The 22,612-nt window shown below is 43.4% G+C and overlaps 2 protein-coding genes across 14 annotated transcripts in view; one reads left to right on the top strand and one right to left on the bottom strand.

The window, feature by feature from the left end:
- Nucleotides 1-14,484, top strand: part of SLC3A1 (solute carrier family 3 member 1) — a 42,351-nt gene extending 27,867 nt beyond the window's left edge. The window contains 3 exon segments of the mRNA NM_001082242.1: nt 6,339-6,506; nt 7,397-7,513; nt 12,242-14,484. Of these exon segments, the coding sequence (NP_001075711.1) occupies nt 6,339-6,506; nt 7,397-7,513; nt 12,242-12,682 (726 nt within the window). The 3' untranslated portion in view covers nt 12,683-14,484.
- Nucleotides 10,776-22,612, bottom strand: part of PREPL (prolyl endopeptidase like) — a 54,930-nt gene continuing 43,093 nt past the window's right edge. For 7 of the 13 annotated variants that reach the window (XM_002709895.6, XM_070069182.2, XM_070069184.2 and 4 more), the window contains 6 exons: nt 20,809-20,984; nt 19,275-19,491; nt 15,550-15,699; nt 14,697-14,820; nt 13,808-13,881; nt 10,776-13,479 (listed from right to left, as the gene is read on the bottom strand). In XM_002709895.6, the coding sequence (XP_002709941.3) occupies nt 13,390-13,479; nt 13,808-13,881; nt 14,697-14,820; nt 15,550-15,699; nt 19,275-19,491; nt 20,809-20,984 (831 nt within the window). In that variant the 3' untranslated portion in view covers nt 10,776-13,389. The remainder of the gene's footprint in view (nt 13,480-13,807; nt 13,882-14,696; nt 14,821-15,549; nt 15,700-19,274; nt 19,492-20,808; nt 20,985-22,612) is intronic. The other 6 variants (XR_016229400.1, XR_016229403.1, XR_016229404.1 and 3 more) reach the window with 1 other exon arrangement.

Genomic DNA, 22,612 nt, shown 5'->3' with positions numbered 1-22,612 from the left:
GACTCTGGCCCAGCCCTGGCCGTTGCAGTTATTTGGGAAGTAGATCAGCAGATGGGCGCTGTGTCCTGTGCTGCATTTCTACTTGTCTCTCAAGTAAATAAAAAAATAGTTTAAAGTTTGTGGGAAAATATTGAGAAGCTTATTTTGGTGCAAAAATTTTTTAATGAGATTTATTTATTTATTTAAAAATCAGAGTTACACAGAGAGAAGGAGAGGCAGAGAGAGAGAGAGAGGGAGAGGGAGAGAGAGAGTGTCAGCCTTCCATCCACTGGTTCACTCCCCAGATGGCCACAATGGCTGGAGCTGCGCCGATCCGAAGCCAGGAGCCAGGAGCTTCTTCCAGGTCTCCCACGTGGGTGCAGGGGCTCAAGGACTTGGGCCATCTTGTACTGCTTTCCCAGGCCATAGCAGAGAGCTGGATGGGAAGTGGAGCAGCCGGGACTTGAACTGGTGCCCATATGGGATGCCGGCGCTCCAGGCCAGGGCGTTAACCTGCTGCGCCACAGCACTGGCCCCACAAAAAATTTTTAAAACATTTATTTGAAAGGCAGAGTTACACAGAGAGGGACAGATAGATCGTCCATCCACTGGTTCACTGCCCAAACAGCTGCAGCAACTGGGGCTGGGCCAGGCTGAAGCCAGGAGCCACATCTGATTTTCGCATGTGGGTGCAGGGGCCCAAGACTTGGGCCATCCTCTGCTGCTTTCCCAGGCACGTTATCAGGGAGCTAGATAGGAAGTGGACTTGAACTGATGCTCATATGGAATGCTGGCATTGCAGGTGGGAGCTTAACCTGCTACACCGTGATTCCAGCCCCACAAAGAGAATTTGAAGATTTTATTTTTATATATTTATTTTAAAGGCAGAGTGAGAGAGAGATCTTCGAATCTGCTAGTTCTCTCCCCAAATAGCCCCAACAGCCACAGATAGGCTGATTTGAAGCCAGGAGCCAGGAGCTTCTTCCTGGTCTACCATGTGGGTTGCAGGGACCCAAGTGTGTATTTGAAAGTTATATAGAGAAAAAGAGAGATCTTTTCTATCTAATGGTTCACTACCCAAATAGCCACAAGGGCTGGGGCTGGGCCAGGCTGAAGCCAGGAACTTCTGGGTCTCCCACATGGGTGGCAGGGACCCAAGTTCTTGGACCATTTGATATGCCATTTCCCCAGGCATATTAAGAAGGAACTGGATTGGGATCGGAACCAGCTCCCATGTGGGATGGTGTTGCAGGTGGCAGCTTAACTCACTATGCCACAATGCCAGCCCTAAAATAAACTCCTTTAAAAATGTATCCAAGAGGCAGAGAGAAGAGGAAGGAGAGTGAGGACACCCATTTGCAATGGCCTGGGCTAGGTTTGGGCTCAGCGGGGTGCTAGGAACTCAATCTGGGTCACCCATATTGGTGGCAAAGACCAAACTACTTGAGTCATCACCTGCTGCCTCCCAGGCCCTGCGCTGGCAGGAAGCTAGAATCGGGACTTTTTGAATTACCCTGATATAATTGTGGTAATAAGCCAACCTTATCACTTCCAAACCCATCAAGGTTTCTTTGCCTTCTAAGATATTCTGTATCTTTGGATATGGGTTAGTAAAGGGAACACATTAGACCCCGTCAGTAAGATATCTGAAGTTCTAAGGGTACTTCAAAAAATGAGAACATTTTTAACTCCCCCCACCACTTTTGGTGCATTAGACCTTTAAATCCACAAAGTTCTTTCAAATTATGTATTTCCATGAACTTTTTTTTTGACAGGCAGAGTGGACAGTGAGAAAGAGAGACAGAGAGAAAGGTCTTCCTTTTGCCGTTGGTTCACCCTCCAATGGCCGCCGCAGCCAGCGCGCTACGTCTGCCGGCGTACCACGCTGATCCAAAGCCAGGAGCCAGGTGCTTCTCCTGGTTTCCCATGTGGGTGAAGGGCCCAAGCACTTGGGCCATCCTCCACTGCACTCCCTGGCCACAGCAGAGAGCTGGCCTGGAAGAGGGGCAACCGGGACAGAATCCAGCACCCCAACCGGGACTAGAACCCGGTGTGCCGGCACCGCTAGGTGGAGGATTAGCCTAGTGAGCCGCGGCGCCGGCCTTCCATGAACTTTTGAAAGCCCCCTGTATGTTAACATTTTATCTATTCATCTGTTGACGAGCATTTAGGTTGTTTCCTCCTTTTCATTATTAGAGTGCTGCTATGAATACTGGCTTACAAGGGTCTCTTTGAGCCTCTTTTTGGATATATACCCAGGATTAGAGTTTCTGATGACACAGTACTTTTTTCTTTTGGATCTATGTGAAGGGAGTGACAGAGAGAGGGATAGGTTTAGAGATAAACAGACATTGTCTATCAGTAGGTTCACTCCTTAAATTGGTTGCAAGAGTCAGGCATGGTCCAGGCTGAAACTAGAAGCCAGGAACTCCAGCCTGGTCTCCCACTTGGGTGGCCAGGACCCACGTTCCTAGGTCATCTTTTGCTACCTCTCTCAGGAGTATCAGCAGAAAGCTGGATCAGAAGCAGAGCAGTTGAGGTTAGAACTGGTGCTCTGATACGGGCTGCTGGACTTGGAAATGCCAGCCCTAGAATTTCTGTCGACCTTTTTTAGGATCTTCCAAACTGTCTTCTGCAGTGACTTTCCCATTTTACACACCCATTAATGAGTTTACAAGTGTTTGAATTTCTCCATTTTCTCACGTTTCATTTAAAAAAAATTATAGTAGCTGTGGAGTAGTATTTCATTTTCTTGGTTGAGGTTTTTAATTAATTTGAATGTTTTTATTTCACTGCCTTCTGGCCTCCATCATTTCTCAAGAAAGTCAGTTGCTAATCTTATTGAAAATCCCCTGTATGTTATGCAAATTCTGTATTGCCGCCTCCAAGGTTCTGTGCTGTTAGAGTTTGGTATGTTGAGTGTAGGTCTTTATTTTCTCCTACTTGGAGCCATTGAGATTCTTGTCTGTTTAAATTTGGAAAGTTGTTGGCCATTATTTTTCTAATGTAATTTATGTCCCTTTTTCTCTGTCCTTTTGAGACCCCCATTATGGATGTGTTGGTATGAAAGCTGATGTCACACAGGTCTGAAATTTTTTTTCTTTTCTGGTTTTCAGACTATATTCTCTCAATTGACCCATCTTCAAGTTTTCTGATTTTTGCCAGTTCAAGTCTGTCAAGCTCCTCTACTGATTTTTTCATTTAATGTACTTTGTATCTCCAAAATTTCTATTTTTTAAAAAAGATTTATTTATTTGAAAGAGAGAGAGAGGTAGAGACAGAGAGGTCTTCCATCCACTGTTTCACTCCCCAAATGGCTGCAACAGCCAGAGCTGCGCCTATCCGAAGCCAGGAGCCAGGAGCCAGGAGCCAGGAGCCAGGAGCCAGGAGCCAGGAGCTTCTTCTGGATCTCCCATATGGGTGCAGGGGTCCAAGGACTTGGGCCATCTTCTACTGCTTTCCCAGGCCATAGCAGAGAGCTGGATTGGAAGTGGAGCAGCCAGGTCTCAAACAGGCGCTCACAGGGGATGCCACTACTGCAGTGGCTTTACCCACAATGCCACGGCACCAGCCCCACTGTGTTGCTTTCAAAACTGTGGCAGGCAGTTTACAGCTCTGCTGTGGCCTTCAATTTCTGCTTGTACGGGGCCTCAGGGTTAGCCAGACTGAGAGTAGAGCCTTTCCCAGTCTTTCCTGGGCGTCTGCACAACCCTCCTCTGTGCACAGTCCTGTGCTTGGCTGATCTTCTCAGCTCCCAGAGATGTCAGAATTTTTGTGCATCTTAGTTCCCTTCTCATTTCCAGACACCTTGGCATTTGTCTCAAGTTAGCCCCAAGTGGTAACATCACAGGCAGGCGCAATGTTAAATAAACAGTTAACTCTGAAAAAGAAAACACTGAGAAAGGCAAGTTGTGGCAGTTCTTTAGGGACGGAGCTGTAGGTGAACTCTAAATCCTTTTTGCCTGGTCAGTGGTTGCGAGGCTGCTGGTTGTGAAGGCTATCCTGGATCTGAGGGGAGGCGTGAATTTAGGATGAGTGAAGGTGCTACAAAGCTTTCTCTTCTGCGACCTAGCTTTTTTTATTTTCTTTAGAAAGATGTATTTGAAAGTTACAGGGGCTGGTTCGAGTCCCAGCTGCTCCTCTTCCAATCCAGCTCTCTGCTATGCCCTGGGATAGTAGTAGAAGATGGCTCAAGTCCTTGGGCCCCTGCATCCATATGGGAGACCCGGAGGAAGCTCCTGGCTTCAGACTGGCGCAGCTCTGGCCATTGCAGCCAATTGGGAGTGAACCAGTGGATGGAAGACCTCTCTCTATGTAATTCTGACTTTCAAATAAGTAAATCTTTAAAAAAAAAAAAAGTTACAGACAGAAGTAGAGACAGAGAGAGAGGTCTTCCATCTGCTGGTTCACATCCCAAATGGCTGCAATGGCTAAAGCTGAGCCAGTCTGAAGCCAGGGGCTTCTTCCAGCTCTCCCACACCAGTGTAGGGCCCCAAGCACTTGGGCCATCCTCTACTGCTCTTCTAGGTGACAGCAGAGAGCAGGATCAGAAGAGGAGCAACTGGGACTAGAACCAGCACCCATGTGGGATATCGGTGCTTCAGGTCAAGGCGTTAACCCACTGCACTACAGCGCTGGCTTACCAGTTGTTTTCCTTGAATACATTTAGTTACAATAGTTTTTATGAATAAAAGGCAATTTTTACAAGTTTTACCGTTTTTCAATTTTGAAATTCTCCAGTATCACAGGTGACTGGCACCTGAGCCTGTGACAGACCGCGATCTGTGTCCATGGCTGTAAACTATTGTAAACTACTTGCAGAACTATTTCCTGATTTCAGTTCTGAAAGACAGGGTGGGTGTCTGGCATAGCAGTTAAGACTTTCACTGCCTACAGCCCATACTGGAGTGTCTGAGTTTGAGCCCACCTCTTCCCAGTTCCAGCTACCTGCTCACATGTGCCCTGGGAGGCAGCAGCTCATGGTGCACACAGTCTGCCCACCTGGGTGATCTGGACTGGGTCCTCAGCTGTTGGCTTCAGCACTGGCTGTTGGGAGCATCTGGCAAGTGAAACAGTGGATGGGCAATCTCTGCCTTTGACATGAAGTAACTGGGAGAGAGGGAAAGGAAGGAATCACAAAAGCAAGCAGAGTGCTGTACAGCCAGAACACTTGAGAAATCGTAGCTTTCAGAAGAACTCAAGATAATGAGAGGCAAAATTTGACCTAAATTTCTGGTTATAAAAAAATAATGATCTATAAAAATATGAAAGTCATTTTAGTACATGTAAGTGGGGAAACCAGCCTCCCTTTTCCTACGTTGTAGCAATGTTCTGATTAGGATTTATTTGATAGGTGGAGACACAGATCTTCCATCTGCTGGTTCACTCCTAAATACTCGCAACAGGCAGGGCTGTTAGGAGCCAGGAACTCATCTGGGTCTCCCATATGGGTGGCAGAAACCCAAGTCTTTGGGCCATCATCTGCTGCCTTCCAGGCATATCAGCAGGAAAGTGGAACTAGGTGCAGAGTAGCTGGGACCTACTAGGCACTCCATTATGGGAGGTGGATGTCCCTAGTGGCAACCTAACCTTCTGAGTCAGGTGCCTGCTCCAAGTTCTAGCTCTAAGACTCAAATTCAAAAGCAGGTTCTCCTTTGAAAGTCGGAACTTAAATGGTGCAGTTTCTCAGGGCTTATGTAATCATGTGTAAAGTGCAGGTATTACCTGATAGCAATAGTTGTGGAGGAAGGAAATTAGATAAAATACAGGTGTGAAAGCACTTTTTAAACTGCCAAGCTCAGCGTATGCACACATGACATTGAGTTGTGCTGTTCTCAAGCAAAATAAACTCTAAATAAGGACTGGATGTTGAAATATGTAACCAGAACATCTAACATAGAAATACTTAAAACAAAGTACTATAAAATTTCTTCTTGGACTATGTACATTTTTTAAAGTTTATTTTAATTATTCCAAGTAAATTCTACAAAGTCAGTCAAAACAATGTAAAAAAGAATACACCATCTTTCTCCCACACGTCCCTCTCACCTTGTTTCCTTGTCCTGAAGGAAGCATTTTCTTCTTTTCCTGTTAGTATTCTCTTATTCAAATGTGAGAAAATAAGAATATGTACCTTCTAAATTTTATCTTTTTTGCAGTATCATTGGGAAGTAAATTATTACCATTTTGCTGTTTATCAGTAAATCAGTTATGCATTAAGTAGCAAGAATCCAGGCTTGCTAGACACCAGAGGCCCAAGTCCCCATGCTAGCTTTCTGGCTGGTGAGCTTTCTGTGAAATAGGGTAAGGTTTCCAGAGAAATGTGGAGAGATGTGTTCTTACAAGTATCTGCCTTTCAGACTGGTGGACCAGACATCACACGGCTGACTTCTCGTCTGGGGAACCAGTATGTCAACATCATGAACATGCTGCTTTTTACACTTCCTGGAACTCCCATAACTTACTATGGAGAAGAAATAGGGATGGGAAATATTTTAGCCACAAATCTCAATGAAAGCTATGATGTGGTAAGCTTAATGCAACCTAACTATGCACCAGAGCTGTGAAACCAAGGACTTGTCTTGTTGCTAAATCAAGGCATTTACTATTTTCTGTTGTTGAAAACCATGGTTATTTTTCTTACTTCCAGACAGTCAGAATTCCCAGTTTTCTTGCGCTGATTGGGGGAATTTATTTAAATTGCTGCCGCTGCCACCCCCCCCCCCCAGCTGTATTCTGATGTTTTCCAGCTGACTCTTGGGTACACTAAAATTTGAGAACCAGTGGTTTCATTTGGAATATTATTCATTGCCTTTTACCTGAAACATGGAGAGGAAGGTTTTCTTTAGTTCTTACTTGGTCTGGTAGATCCTGTGTGACCCTAGCACAAAAGCTGCTTTTATGTTATCAAGTACAACGCACCACTTCCGCGTGTTTGAGGCTGTGGTTCTCACAGCTGTGCTGCTGGGTGGGGGACTGTGATTTCCCTCATATCTGGTTAAGGTGAAATTTTCTTCATCTGCTTACACCTGGGTGTACACCCCCATGTGCAGTACTCACTCTGGTTAAGTGACTGGGAAAGAATTCAGGCTCACTGGTAAATAGCACTGCCCATGGACTCACCATCACCGTATCCCACAGCAGAATGAAGTAGCATGATTCGTTAATGGCACATTTTGGATGGAAAAGCAGAGATTCCAAGCACACTGGTATAGTCTATTCAAACTCAGGATGTTCTGAGCTATTTTCCAATTAAAAATATGAATCTGGGTTATGTATTGAATATTAAGACCTTTTAATCATGAAAAGTAGAATACAAGCATCATTTAAGAACTACAGGGACCTAGAGAGTTAAGATGTAAATCAGGACCGCAGTGCATTTCTTTCAATACGCAGACGATTGCTTTCTGTCTGACAGAACACCCTTCTCTCCAAGTCACCAATGCAGTGGGACAACAGCTCCAATGCTGGTTTCTCTGAAGGCAATCACACCTGGTTACCCACCAGTTCAGATTACCACACTGTGAATGTTGACGTAAGTATCAATGAAAATTTTGTTCATTATAGAATTGTGTTTCTTTACCTGAGAGAAAGAGGAGAGAGAGAAATCTCCCGTCTGCTGGTTTACCCATCAAACACCCACAACGGATGGGGCTGGGAGCAGGGAACTCCATTTGGGTTTCCTATGTGTGTGGCAGAAACCCAAGTACTCGAGCTACCACCACCGCCTCTCCAGATGCACTTTATTTTTATTTTTTGACAGGCAATTAGAAAGGTCTTCCTTCCATTGGTTCACCCCCCAAATGACTGCTACAGCCGGCGCTGTGCCGATCCAAAGCCAGGAGCCAAGTGCTTCTCCTGGTCTCCCATGGGGTGCAGGGCCCAAGCACTAGGGTCATCCTCCACTGCCCTCCCGGGCCACAGCAGAGAGCTGGACTGGAAGAGGGGCAACCGGGACAGAATCCGGGTTGCCAGCACCGCAGGCGGGGGATTCACCTAGTGAGCCGCGGCGCCGGCACTTTAGCATGAGGTAGGAATCAGGAGCAGAGTCAGGACTTGAACCCAAGCACTCTGATACTGCACGTAGCTATCACTAATCCAAAGGCGCATCAGGAAACAGGTTTTAATGACACCCTCACCTTAAGTGTGTCTAAAACTGTAACTCCTTCAAAGACTTCATTTCCTTGTGGTTTTCAATTTGTAAGGAGTTTGCAAATCATGTTTTTGTGTAAACATGAACTGGTACATAAAATGACAATGAATACAAGTCTTCACCGGAAAGAAGATGGAGGGAAATTTTACGGAAGCCTTTCAGCAAGCCCCGCCCCGCCCCTCTTTTATACGCAAAGCAAGGAGGCAGGCAGGAGGGTGATTACTCTTGGGTACCTGAAGAATGGAAGACATGAAGGATCCTTGGAGATGTCCTGGAAAAGAACACCTTTTGCCATCTTCTTAATTTTCTCTTCTCATGGTAACCAAGGATTAATCCCCTGCACTAGTGAAAATTTCACTGGAAAACAATCCAAATCCAATTAAGGGAAAGAGAAATCATTGCCATCCCCAGAGTGTGCTAAGTAAGAACTTGACAGTGCCCTTCTACCCCGATCTACTAAGTAATCCCTACTGCACGTATACCACCAAGAATTCCTGGATACCCTAAGCACAAAATGTTCAAACATTTATGTTTTGGATTGAATTCCCTTACCAATTTTCATTATTCAAAATGTTCCTACAGGAGCCGGCGCCGCGGCTCACTAGGCTAATCCTCTGCCTTGTGGCGCCGGCACACCGGGTTCTAGTCCCGGTCGGGGCGCTGGATTCTGTCCCGGTTGCCCCTCTTCCAGGCCAGCTCTCTGCTGTGGCCAGGGAGTGCAGTGGAGGATGGCCCAGGTGCTTGGGCCCTGCACCCCATGGGAGACCAGGAGAAGTACCTGGCTCCTGCCATCGGATCAGCGCGGTGTGCCGGCCGCGGCGGCCATTGGAGGGTGAACCAACGGCAAAAGGAAGACCTTTCTCTCTGTCTCTCTCTCTCACTGTCCACTCTGCCTGTTAAAAAAAAAAAAAAAAAAGTTCCTACAGACCAGTCTGAACCCAGTATGTGAGAAATGCACCCGGTGAGTGGGCATTTGGCCACCTATATCCCACATCAAAGTGCTTGGGTTTGAGTCTCACCTCTGGCTCCTGCATCCGCCTTCCTGCTAATGTACACCTGAGAGGCAGTAATGATGGCTCAAAACGTTGGGTCTCTGCCACACACATGGAAGACCTGGATTGAGTTCCTGGCTCCCAGCTCTAGCCTGGCCCTGGCTGTCCTGAACACTTGGGGAATGACTGGGAACCCTTTCTAATAAATCATAAACAAACACAGCAAAATGTCAGTGCAAATTAAAACAATGACATTGCTAATCTGATAGAAAAAAGAAAAGTCTTTAAAAATGATGATTAAATGATGCTTCAAAGGAATAGTATTTAAATTACAAGTCCTAAACAATACCATTTTAATAAAATATATCCATAATAGCCCCAGAAAGGTCTGATGCCACTGACAGATAAGAATTCATGTTATTTCTAAAATTATTATTGCAAGAAACAGTTATAACAGCTACAGGTCAGAGCACTATAGGAACTTTATAAACTGTTGCAATTGGCTGCAGCAGAAAAACAAATCAAGCAACCCAAGGCCAGCTGGAAGGAATTTTCAAAGTCTGAAATAGTGTCAAACTTGTGCAAGTGCAGAAAAACAAAACAAAACAAAACAAAACAAAAACACCAGACAAGACCTAATTCTGATGTGCCCTGATTCAGCTTGAATGTTCTCAGAAATGCAAGTTTCTATTCAGACCCAGGAGGCCATGGGAGTTGGGAAGGACTTGAGCTAGCTCATCACTAAAGAACCCTGAATCCCCAAGACAAACCAGCTTGGCTGCTCACAATTGTGACAGGCAGGCGAGCAACCAAGGAAGATGAAAATACAAGAGCAAGAAGATCATTCTCACTACCTTTGAGAAAAGTCAAGACCATAAAAGAGAGACACCATTCATAACAGAACACTGTAGGATGCACAGAAAGCCCAAGTGTGACATGTGTTATGAACATTCCCAGAAGACTGGTCCATGGAGCTTCTTGATACTCGACAAGAATGATGAGGTGGGGAGTGAACCAGCAGATGGGAGACTTGTTTTTCTCTGTCTCTTCCTCTCAAATGAATATATCTTAAATAAGATAAAATGCCTCAGATTATGTCTAAATGAATGATTATCACAAATAAAAATGGGTTAAATTTAAGGCAAAATCTGGACATAAAATAAAAATGTATCCAGCAAACAGTATCACAAAGAAAGCCTGTAACCCAGCTCTAGCTATCTAAATAAAAAAAAAAACGCATATACTTTGTGACCTAGCAGTTCTATTCCAGGATAATTAGACCTGGATAATTTGCAAAGCACCTGCATGGCAGCATTGTTAGTTTTTCACAGCAGAAGACCCTAGAAATGATTTATCAATAGAAAACCTGTTTCATCAATTCTGGCATCAGTATGCAGCTTTTAAAAAGAAAGACTATGAGAGTATCTGTATTGACATGAAACCATTTCCTAGTATTAAATAATACATATTAAATAATACATATGTATTAAATAATAAAGTGTAGAATGGAAACATGCCAATATCTATAGAAAACTTTCATATATGAAAGTGTCTGCACATGCACAGGGTGATTATTTAATATGATATATAAAAATGAGAACACAGAAATAGCAATGCCAAGCCTCTGGGAAGAGAAGTGGGAAGCTAGGAAATGATTGGAGAAAATCTGTTTATTGTATATATTCTTTTTGGAACTGACTTATATACAGTATGCATGCAATTCCCAGTCAAAAAATAAAGTTACAAAATGCAGGCTTGGAAATATTTAATAGCAGACAAAATAGAATTCAATATGAAAAGCATTATATGAGACAAAGGCAATTTTCAAAAATTGAAAAAAGAACATTTCACTAAAAATCAGTAATCCTTTATGCACTTAACAATAGCTTCAAAATATATAAAACAAGTACTCTGAGAAATGCAAAATCAACAAATCCACAATTATAGGGAGACTTCAACATACTTCTAGAAAGTGACAAATTAAGTAGACAAATATAACAACTAATACTTACTGGGCACTTCTGAGTGGCATTGAACTATGTGCTTTTCATGCATTATCTAAGGCTACAGACAATGAGAGAGAAATACTATTGTACCTGATAAACAGAATAAACATTTTTTTCAGACATGTACTAGATATTTACTAAAGACCACACATGAGGCACCCACCTCTAAAGAACAATAACAGCAGCAACGACAACCTCCCCAACCCCAGAAAACATGGCTGGCAAGAGTACAATGCAATGAACATTACCACTGATTTGGCAACAGCTCTCATGAAGAATAATTTGGCATTATTTATCATGTGTCCATATTCTTTGATGTAGTAATTGCCTGACAATTCTCGATAAATTCAAAATATGGAGAAAGAATAAAAAATATAAGAACATTAGAAATGCAAATATTCAATGAAAGGGAATGGTGAAGTATGGTACAACCATTCAGGAGAGTATATCCTGCTATCAAGGTAACATATATAGAGATGAGGTAATAATGGGACAACCCTTGAGATATTTAACAAAAAAACAAGAAAAAATGACACTAAATTATGTATATTTTATATAAGCCAAACCACCTTTCATGGAAAAAAAACAGGAAAATCTACAATTTAGGCAGTGTTTTTTAACTTTCCATTTCATCATTATGTATGCCAAGAAATATACATCTGCTGAAGTTACATGATCTTTGCATAATAGCAACTACAAATAATCTAAAAAAGAGAACAGATAAATCTGAATCCACCCGAAGTTCTGAGTTCACTACCATGGCAGCTGCTTTCCTCTCAGTCATTTGGCAGTTACGATACAGTGTAAGAGTGACTATATTTAGGCAAGTCAAAAATCCTTGTTTTAGGCTTCCAAAATTGGAGCCAAATTTGGTCTCTACGGTAGCTCTCCGATGTAAGAGTACTGTGCGTACTGCACTGACTCCGAGACAAGTTGAAAACCTGAAAATTTGCCATTTCTATCAGTTTATGTACAAACTCTTACCTGCTGATTAATGCTTACAGTTTGGCATTTTAAGGGATAAAACTGAAGCAAGTTTTGGGAGGTAAAAAAGTATTTTAAAAAATTCCTTAAAATCAAACATTTATGTAAACATTCTTTTTAAAAAACAGGTCCAAAAGACCCAGCCCACATCAGCTTTGAAGTTGTACCAAGCTTTAAGTCTACTTCATGCCAATGAACTGCTGCTCAGCAGGGGCTGGTTTTGTCTTCTGAGGAATGATAGCCGCGTTTTGGTGTACACAAGAGAGCTGGATGGCATAGACAGAGTCTTTATTGTGGTTCTGAATTTTGGAGAATCAACACTGCTGAATCTACAGGAAATGATTTCAGGACTCCCCGTAAGACTGAGCATAAAATTAAGTACCAATTCTGCCTCCACAGGCAGCCAGGTTGATACGAGAGGCATTTTTCTTGAGAGGGGAGAGGGAGTCCTCCTTGAACACAAAATGAAGAACCTCCTTCACCGCCAAACAGCTTTCAGAGACAGATGTTTCATCTCCAGTCGAGCATGCTACTCCAGCGCATTAGACATACTGTACAGCTCCTGTTAGGCAGCTGAGAGGACGGAGACGCGGCACCCGCAGCACTGTAAGCATTAGCAGCGTGCGGCTAGGGCAGCGCTGAGAATGGCCATTAGGTGCTTCTGTAGATTCAGTTACACTGTTAGGAAAGCTTCCCAAATCTTTTCAAAGAATAATAAATGTTTCAAAGGAAATGACTAATTGTAGAAACTTGTAACTTTATCAATAGCATCAATATGTGATGAACAGAACACTTTAAGACCCCAGATTATTTGAAAGCTCTACTGAATTTTAATGTGAACCTTCTTCCTTAAAATACAGTCATGGAAACTGGAGAATGACTCACTGCCACAGTATCTAAAAATGCTCACGGGCACAAAGGCACGACATTGATTTGTAAACGTCAAAGAAAATCCTAGTAAAATAGGCACAAAACAAAGACATTCCGATTGGAAGGGAGGCCCAGGGGTGGGCTTGTCCCCAACCCTTTCCTCGCCTCCTTCTCCATGCTTCTGAGGAGCATGGGTGAACCTGCCTAGGTTGAGTGACATCAATGTGCATCAATGGAGAGCACAGGATAAGCCAGTGAGACCAGACTAAGCAAAATCCGGATGGAGAAGCAAGTTTTTAAAAATTATTTAATAACTGAAAAAAAAATCTCACTTTTGCTAATCTAAGTGGAAATAAGACTATAAAATATTTCAGTGTGTTTTCAACCTCCAACTGAATGTGGCATTTCAGAATTTTAGGTATTTCTTAAGATCCTCGAAAACACGGGTGCTGTCAAGTCCAAGTTCCTCATACAGGAATTTAATTTGGGCTGTAATCTAAAAGAAACATTTAAAAAATTAGAATGGTTTTGTGGTAAAACTCCAGCATTCAAGTTTTTCTTCTTCCCAAATTCACCTAACCCCAAAGCCAGCAATTTATAAGAGTATTTTATTTAGGGCAGCGTGAAAAGGCTCTAACAATTAAGATTCAGCCACACACTTTCTTTAACAGAGAGCTCATGACCAAATATGAGAGTGCCTTTTCTCTGGACTGATTTAGTGTCCCTCTCCTCCCTCCTGGGTCTCGGCCACAGAACCCTGTGAAAAAGTAAATACAACACAGCTCTACCTGGGACGCCTCAGCCGGGGGAACTCGGTAACATACCTTTTTGTGAGAATCCTCAATCACATGATTGCCTCCAGGCTGAATATCTAAAATAATATTCGGGGCCTGATAGCCTGAAAAAGTTAAGGTATAAAACAATTAGAAGGTCTTGCAAAGACTGGGACCCATTTCTTCCCTCTCCTCTTGGATACTCTGTTCAAAGACTAGCAAAGAAACCACCATTAGCAGCAGTGACAAGGAGATGGGAGGCGCCCGGGAGTAGAAGACCCGCTTCTGACCCGGAAAGCTGGAGGCGGCGGCTGGTGGCTGAGGAAGCCACGTGAACAGACGGTGGCAGCACGCCGGCAAGGCTGTGACCGAGGAGGGAGTCCATCAGCCATATAGCAGCTGAGTCTGGTTACTGGAAACACCAGCCACAGCAATGCATGACGTGAGGACGGGGGCTGAGGACAGGGACACTGTCTGACTTGTATGTGGGTTCCTGCCACTGTTGAACCCAGAATGTCCTGATGTACAGTTCCAAGGCAAAAAGGAAGCGGTCTTATCTAATGAAAGATCAACAGGAAACTGAAGCAGCTAGTTGAGGCATTGAAGCCCTAAAGGAAAAAAACCTCAATCTGTCTGAGAGATTCCTAGGAAAAATGATTAGTAAATATTGCTAAATGATTATGATCTAAATTAGTGCATCTAAACATTATATACGATCATTAAATTTATATTTTTGTCCTGCTTACTGTTTTAATATTGTCCTTTGAAAACGAGGTGAGGTGGTTAGCACTGTATGTACTCCCACTGGGGAGTCAACATAGGATCACAATTACTTGCTCTAAATAGGGCCACAAGTTGCTCTGAGCATGAACCGTGTTACTCCGAGCAGCGTGCTGGGGCACCAGTCACTTAGCCATGCTCCCTGCACCCAGTCTCCCACCTTCACCCATGTCCTTGGCGTGCTCCGCGACAGCTTCCTTGAGCTTCTCGGTGTAGTTTATGATTCCTTTCAGAGGTACACGCTCGTCATTTTCATAAGCTGTGATGTGAATTGAAGGATAATGCTGGAAGAAAACAGATGCAGGGTTTACTCATGGTTTCTTACAGAGTGGGGAAATAATTACCTCCAGTTTTCCCCCCAGGTGCTAAGTGTTTTCTCATTTAATATTCTTAAGAGAGCCTCTGCAATTGTAGTACTTGAGTGCTTGTTACCTGGAATAGCCTTTTCTTGACTAGGGAGACCATGACAGGACATAATTTACTAATTAATATCCTGAGGCATTACGCTGAAACAAACATGAAGCATGAGCGGGGGCGGGGCTGAGGATGTTGGCCTCTGTGAGCAGAAACACTTCTACAGCTCTGCTGCTCTCCCCTCAACTCAGGTTTAGGATCCTTCTCATTGGGTATCTTCTCCATCACTTCAGGACAACTTTTGTTTAAAAATTCAGTTATCTATTTAAAAGGCAGAGCCACAGAGAGGCAGGGGCAGCAGCAGAGAGAAAGAGGTCTTACATCCGCAGGCCCACTCCCCAAATGGCCACAACAGCTGGAGCTGCACCGATCTGAGGCCAGGAGCCCCCTCCAGGTCTCGCACATGGGTGCTGGGGCCCAAGGACCTGGGCCATCTTCCATTGCCTTCCCAGACACATCAGCAGGGAGCTGGACTGGAAGTGAGCAGCCAGGACTCGAACCAGCGCCCATATGGGATGCCAGTACTACAGGCTGGGGCTCTAACACTCTGCGCCACAGTGCTGGCCCCAGGATAACATATTATAACCATCTTTCACTACCTGAGGCTTAATATTTTGATAGGGACAGTAACGTTTTATGTAGTTCTTATGTTTTTCATCAGATGAAGGATTGCCCCATTCTTCTAATTCTTCTAATGTCAGAGGAAGTGTGGTGTCCATCATGGTGTTGAGAACATCCATGAAAGGTGCCTAAAAAAAATCCAAAGAAATTTATACTTTAGGAAAGAAGCTGGTACAGTGAGTTTCAGAAATATACTTCATGCATATACATACTGATGTGAGAGAACACAGCTCAGGTACCCAATACAGAGTCTTAGGAGCCAGACTAGCTACTTAGACAACTGGCTTTTAATGTATTCAGATTCCTTAACTGACATCTTTGTAACAAGAAATGGTTTGTCTTCTAATTTTACAATTTTTGTTTCCAATTTGGTACCTTCTGATCTCAATATATTTAAAGACTTATTTTATTTATTTGAAAGGCAGAGTTAAAGAGAAGGAGAGGGAGATATTCCATCTGCTAGTTCACTCCCCAAATGGCAGCAAGAATGGAAACAGGGCTTTGAAGAGATCTACACACATGTTTATAGTAGCATTGTTCACAATAGCTAAAAGGTAGAAGCAACTCAAATATCCACCAATGGATGCAAAAATAATGAAATGTAAGGTATATATACAATAGAACATTATTTAGCCTTGAAAAGAAATGGCAGTCTGACACATACTATACTATGGCTGAGCCTCATAGATATAATCCAAGTGAAAGAAGGCAGTTACACACAAAAGACAAATTCTAATGATCCCTTTTATATGAGATACCTAGAGCAGTCACATTCAAAAAAGGGGGGAGGCTTCCAGGGACTTGGGAAGAAGAGCAGAGTTATTTAATGGGCAGAGTTTCAATTCTACAAGATAAAAGTCATGTCTGGAGATGGCACAGCAACGTGAATGGATCTCAACACCAGTGAACTATGTGATTCAAAATGATGGTAAATTCTGTATTATTTTTGCCCCAATTAAAAATTTAAAATATGGGAAAAGGCCCTAATAACAGGGGTAAACTCTTCCTCACCAGTTGCACATTTTACATCAAAGGTAATAAATGCTAACTGAATAAAATCTGGGGAATAACCAAGGTGAATGAAGAGAAAACCACCCAGTGACTCATAACCAGTGTTGAAATATTTAGTAGAATGGGGTCTGCATTTTTCATGAAGCCTGAAATTGTGAACATGCTCTTCAGCTTTCCTGCATGTTACCATTCACTTAGCATTATGGTGAGCACCTGTAATTCCTTTTGGCTGCCTTGCATCTAAGCTGCTTTTTTGCATTTGCAAAACCCCCAACCTACTGGACAGAGCCTGCCTCTCACTTCAGGTAGTAGATGCCACCAAGTCCCCATCTCTGTTTACTCTGCAGCTTGGGAGCAGCTCCATGACTAAGTCTGCTAGTCAGACATGTGTGCTCCAAATTTTGAATGACAAGTTAGTGATTCAAAGTAGAGACTGTGCCATGGCTATGTCCAGTTTCTTTCTTTTTTTTAAAGATTTATTTACTTTTCACTTGAGAGAGTTAGAGAGAGGAGAGAAGAGAGAGGGAGAGGAGGGAGAGGAGAGAGAGAGGAGAGAGGGGAGAGAGAGAGGTCTTCCTTCTGAGGGTTCAATCCCCAAATGGCCTCAACGGCTGGGACTGCGTCAATCCGGAGCCAGGAGCTTCCTCCAGGTCTCCCATGTGGGTGCAGGGCCCAAGGACTTGGGCTATCCTCCACTGCTATCCCAGGCCATAGCAGAGAGCTGGATTGGAAGTGCAGCAGCTGGGACTAGAACCAGCGCCCATATGGGATGCTGGCGCTTCAGGCCAGGGCGTTAACCCGCTGTGCCACAGCGCCAGCCCCATATGTCCAGTTTCTAAAAGCAGGACTAGTAGCAGTGTGAGGTCTTCTGTGCTCAGAAGGGGTGGTGCTGATAGATTCATTGGGCTACTTCCATGTTTCTGGCTGTGCGGTCTCTAACAGTAGTTCTGAACATATTGTTATATTTTTCATTATTTCCTAGAAGTCAAGATTGGTTGCATTTTTTTTACTGTAATAATTCTTTCATTATTATCTTTGTGCAGAGATTTTTCCTGTATCCCAAGTATTTCTATTTTTTTAAAAACAGATTGACGAGTTAGGGTTAAAACTTACTTTACAAGCACTAACTCTCACCCTCAAAATAAAAAAAAATTACCTGAAAATAATTTCTGTACCATCCCAGGCATCACTTTCCAGTGTCTAAGTAGGAAGCAGGAGGACAGAAGTGATATCAGCTGCTTCATCATACTTCATAATTTTCAAAAAAGTCTAGAACATTTTCAGAACAGGATATTTCAATCCAAGTACAAGAAAACTATACCTAAAAGACCATGAATACAATGGAGTATTTAAAAGCAGCCCTCAAGGTCTGGCACTGTGGTGCAGTAGGTTAAGTCACCACATGCAATGTCGGCATCCCATATGGGCGCTGATTCAAGTCCCAGCTGCTTCACTTCTGATCCAGCTGCCTGCTAATGTGCCTGGGAAGGCAGAAGAAGATGGCTCAAGTCCTTGGGCCCCTGCACCCATGTGGGAGACCCGAAAGAAGCTCCTGACTTTGGATCAGCCCAGTTCTGGCTGTTGCGCCATTTGGGGAGTGAACTGGCAGATGGAAGATCTCTCTCTCTCTGTCCCGCTCTCTCCTTCTCCCTAACTCTGCCTTTCAAATAAATAATCTTTTTTTAAAATATTTTTATTTATTTATTTGAGAGGTAGAGTTACAGACAGTGAGAGGGAGAGACAGAGAGAAAGGTCTTCCTTCTGTTGGTTCACTCCCCAAATGGCCGCAATAGCCGGAGTTGCGCCGATCCAAAGCCAGGAGACAGGAGCTTTTTCCTGGTCTCCCACGCGGGTGCAGGGGCCCAAGGACTTGCACCATCTTCTACTGCTATCCCAGGCCACAGCAGAGAGCTGGACTGGAAGAGGAGCAGCCGGGACTAAAACTAGCGCCCATATGGCATGCTGGCACCGCAGGCAGAGGATTAACCCACTGTGTCACGGTGCTGGCCCCAAATAAATCAATCTTTAAAAAAATAAAATGTCCTTCAATCCAGGACTGAAATGTTGATGGGCAGAAGTGAGAGGATGCAGGGCACTCCAGAGTCACAGCGTGACCTATCTGCCTTCCTGAACTGCTGAGTCACGCAGGCGGCATCTCTTTTCTACCAATTCTGAATGCACTTACAAATAAAAGAATCCCATCAATGGGAACAGCCACATATTACAGTGTAAATATTTAAAAATTAATAAGGGACATGCTCAAAGAATAAAAAGTTGGATTAAAATTATTTTAGAAGGGGTGTGATGGGTGTACAGCACAGTAGTTCAGATGCGGGTGCCCACATCCCATATCAGAGCGACTTTAGCTCAGCTTCCTGCCAGTGCACACCCATGTGGGAGCCTAGAAGTTCGGGATTGTTGGTTTTGGTCAGGCTCAGCTCCAGCTGTTCTGAGTATTTGGGGAGTGACCCGGTAGAAGGAAGATCTCTATTTCTCAGCCTTTCAAATAAAGGTAAGTAAAAATTAAAATAATGTAAGAAATTTTCGTAGAGCTACAATTCTGTGTTTAAAACGTAAAAGCTTTGTTATACTCCTATGCCATAGTAAAACTGTGAAAGAAATGTTCTTCTTAGAGAAGCCCATTGCTTCACACTTCTCCCATTCTGAAAGCAGTAGAGAACAGTGTACTTACCTCCAAAGTCACAGCTCTGAGGAGCTCCGGATCAGAATTGCACAATGCTCCCACAAGCACCCCTCCAGCACTGAAAGCAGTCAAGGTTGTTAGGCTTGGCTGAGAAAAGCCTTGGCTATGAAGCGTCTTAATGCAAGCCTCTAAGTCAGCCAGGCCATTGAGCTTTTTAGTTAGGCGGCCATCAGCATGCCACTGGAGGCCTAGCTCACCACCACCCCTGAAATTAAAGGGCAAAAAAGTTTCAGTGGAAAATAAAAATGTTAATGATGTAGGTCAGGTTGGCAAACTATACAAAAAACAACAAATACGCAACAGAGACTATCTATGGCCTGCGAAACCTGAAACGTTTACAGTCTGGTTCCTTAAGAGAAGAAACTGCCAATCTCTGATACAGAGAATCGAAATTTGATTAAACAAAGAACCTGCCTACAATCCCTATCAGGGATTGTGCTAAGGATAGACCTTAAAAATAAAAGCAAGCAGAGGCTGGTGCTGTGGCGTAGTGGGTAAAGCCACAGGCCTGCAGTGCCGGCATCCCATGTGGGCACTGGTTTGAGTCCCAGCTGCTCTACTTGGATCCAGCTCTCTGCTATGGCCTGGGAAAGCAGTGAAGGATGACCCAAGTGCTTGGGCCCCTGCACTTGTGTGGGAGACCCAGAGGAAGCTCCTGGCTCCTGGCTTCAGATGGGCTCAGATCCAGCCATTGCGGCCATCTGGGGAGTGAACCAGTGGATGGAAGACCTTTCTCTCTCTGCCTCTCTGTAACTCTGTCTTTCAAATAAATAAATACATAAACCTTAAAAAAAAATAAAACAAGCAAACATTCCCTGCCTTGGAGAAGTTCATAATTTTTGGGGGAAAGAAAATAAGGTAGGTACTTCATGTACAGAAGAAAAGCAAAGAACCTTCTCCACTGTCAGGTTAAGGATAGGTGCCCATGAGTCAGAAGCAAACATGCTTACAGAGAGGATACCTAGGCTGCGCTGCAGAACAGTTTCCAGAAGGCAAGGAGAGGGATAAATCAGATACAGAGAAGACATAGCATGTCCAAGGGCACGGAGGTGACAGGGTCTGCCATCAGAAAGGATGTATGGCAGACTTCACTGCAGATAAGCCAGGGCATGGGAGTACTCGCATCTAAGAAAGTCAGACTTTGTTCTTAAGACAGGCAGGTGAAGAAGGATTTTAAGCAGAAAATCATACTGTGTCTTGAAAGCAAGTAAAATAAAATGGAATCTGGCTTAACGGGCTATTTAAGAAAACACATGAACTCAGGAGAATTAAATGGAAATAACATAATTTAACTAAGTACATACAGAAACTGGTATAACTATTCAAAGAATCCTAAAAATCTACCCTGCTCCTTTATGATCAACTGATTTGTTACTGCATCAGGTTCTATAAGCACAGGTTCAAGAACACATAAATCATCAATACAAGTGAGAACATGGTCTTTGCTCCCCAGTATACTGTATTTGGGATATCTGTCACAATACTCTAGCAATCACATGCCAGATAAAACGTGCTGACTCACCGAACATGGCAGTAGGCTAATATCCATCCGTCATCCACCAAAACCCGCCTCTCAGGTCTGAAATTCATTTTCAAATCCATCCCATAAGCTCCATACACATGAACCAAGAGAGGTTTCTGCTGCAAATCCTCGGAGTCTGTTTTGTGGAAAACAGTCATTGGCACTAATTTTCCATCCTGGAAATGAATTATGATGCACGTAAAGAAGAGGCACTGACAGCAGTCTTTTCTGCAATTTAAAATACAAAGCGGTACACTTTCCCCCTTAGGTACTCTGTTTGATACTGAGCGTAAATGTGGTTTAAGATAAAGCAGTCACGGTAGTCTTTGCTTTTAAGCCACCTTGCTAACCTACAGTATTCATCAGAAAAGGAGCAAGACCGGCTTGAAAACATCTTATTAACATGCAGCTTTTAATGACAATAAAGCGAGTTCTTCACCCCCTACTAGTACTGTAATTTTTTTTTCTCTTGTCAAGCCAAAATACCCATCAAGGTTAAAATCTGAGTACAGAATTCTTCCTAAGGCTAGGGTTAGATATCGGCATTTCTCATGCTGGAATGCTGGCAGTGATGACAAAGGCGTCTTAACCAGCTCAGTTCTGTTCTTTACAGTCCTAGTTCTCTACCATTAGGATCTGAAATCTACTTTACTGGTATCTACTTTTATCCCATTCAGGAGCCTATTTCATTTTACCTAAACTTTACTGAAAAGTAGTTTAAGTCTTATAAGCTTTAACACTTAAATTACCTTTAGGTCCTATAATCATCCCCCAATGTTGCTTAAATGCATTAACCCAGCTGATTAGAACTAGGCACTGTCTGGACAGATTTCAATTAACCTGAACTACTTGTGATCTTCCTTTCAGAAAAAAAGGATACAGAAATTGGTTTCCATTCAGATTAAAGAAACTAATAAAACAGTATGAGTTTACATAAGGAAAATAATGTAACCAAATTGTACTATTTTTCTGTTCTTATATTTTGTTGACAAAAATCTAGAAAGTGATAACAGAGTGGTTAACAATGATTTTTTTAATAAAGATTTTTATTTACTTGAGAGGGAGAATTATAGAGAGAGAGAGGGAAATACAGAGAGAAAGGTCTTCCATCCGCTGGTTCACTCTCCAAATGGCAGCAACGGCTGGAGGGGCTGATCCAAACCCAGAAGCTTCTTCTGGGTCTCCCACATGGGTATGGGGGACCAAGCACTTGGACTATCTTCCACTGCTCTTCCAGGCTACAGCAGAGAGCTGGGTTGGAAGAGGAGCAGCCGGGATACAAACTGGCGCCCATATGGGATGCCGATGCTGCAGGCAGAGGCTTAGCCTACTACACCACAGTGCCAGCCCAAACAATGATTTAAAAAAAAGTTTCATTTTCACCCACTTGAAAGGCACAATCACAAGAGAGTGAGAGAGAGAGAGAGGACATCTTTCATCTACCGGTTCATTCCCCAAATGCTTACAACAGCCAGCACTGGGCCAGGCTAAAGCCAGGAGCCCAGAATTTAATCCAGGTCTCCCTGGATTGGCAGGGTTCCAAGCACTTCAGTCCCCTTCTGCTGCTTCCCAGGATGAACTGGCACTCCAACATGGGATGCTGTGTTGCAAGGGGAAGCTTAACCCATTGTGCCACGATGCCTGCCTCAACAACAATTACTTCTAAGAGCTACAGTAAATAGGACTGAAAAGCCATTGAAACTCTCCATTCTGTATTTCCGCATTTGTTCTAACAAGCATATACTGCTTTTGTAATATGAATATTTAACGAATTAAAAGGAAAGAAGGGCCACATTGTAGTTCA

The sequence above is a fragment of the Oryctolagus cuniculus genome, chromosome 2 (genome assembly GCF_051225735.1).
Source record: "Oryctolagus cuniculus isolate XC-2025 breed Fujian yellow rabbit chromosome 2, ASM5122573v1, whole genome shotgun sequence".
Lineage (NCBI taxonomy): Eukaryota > Metazoa > Chordata > Mammalia > Lagomorpha > Leporidae > Oryctolagus > Oryctolagus cuniculus.
This window is presented reverse-complemented; position numbering and strand designations above follow the sequence as displayed.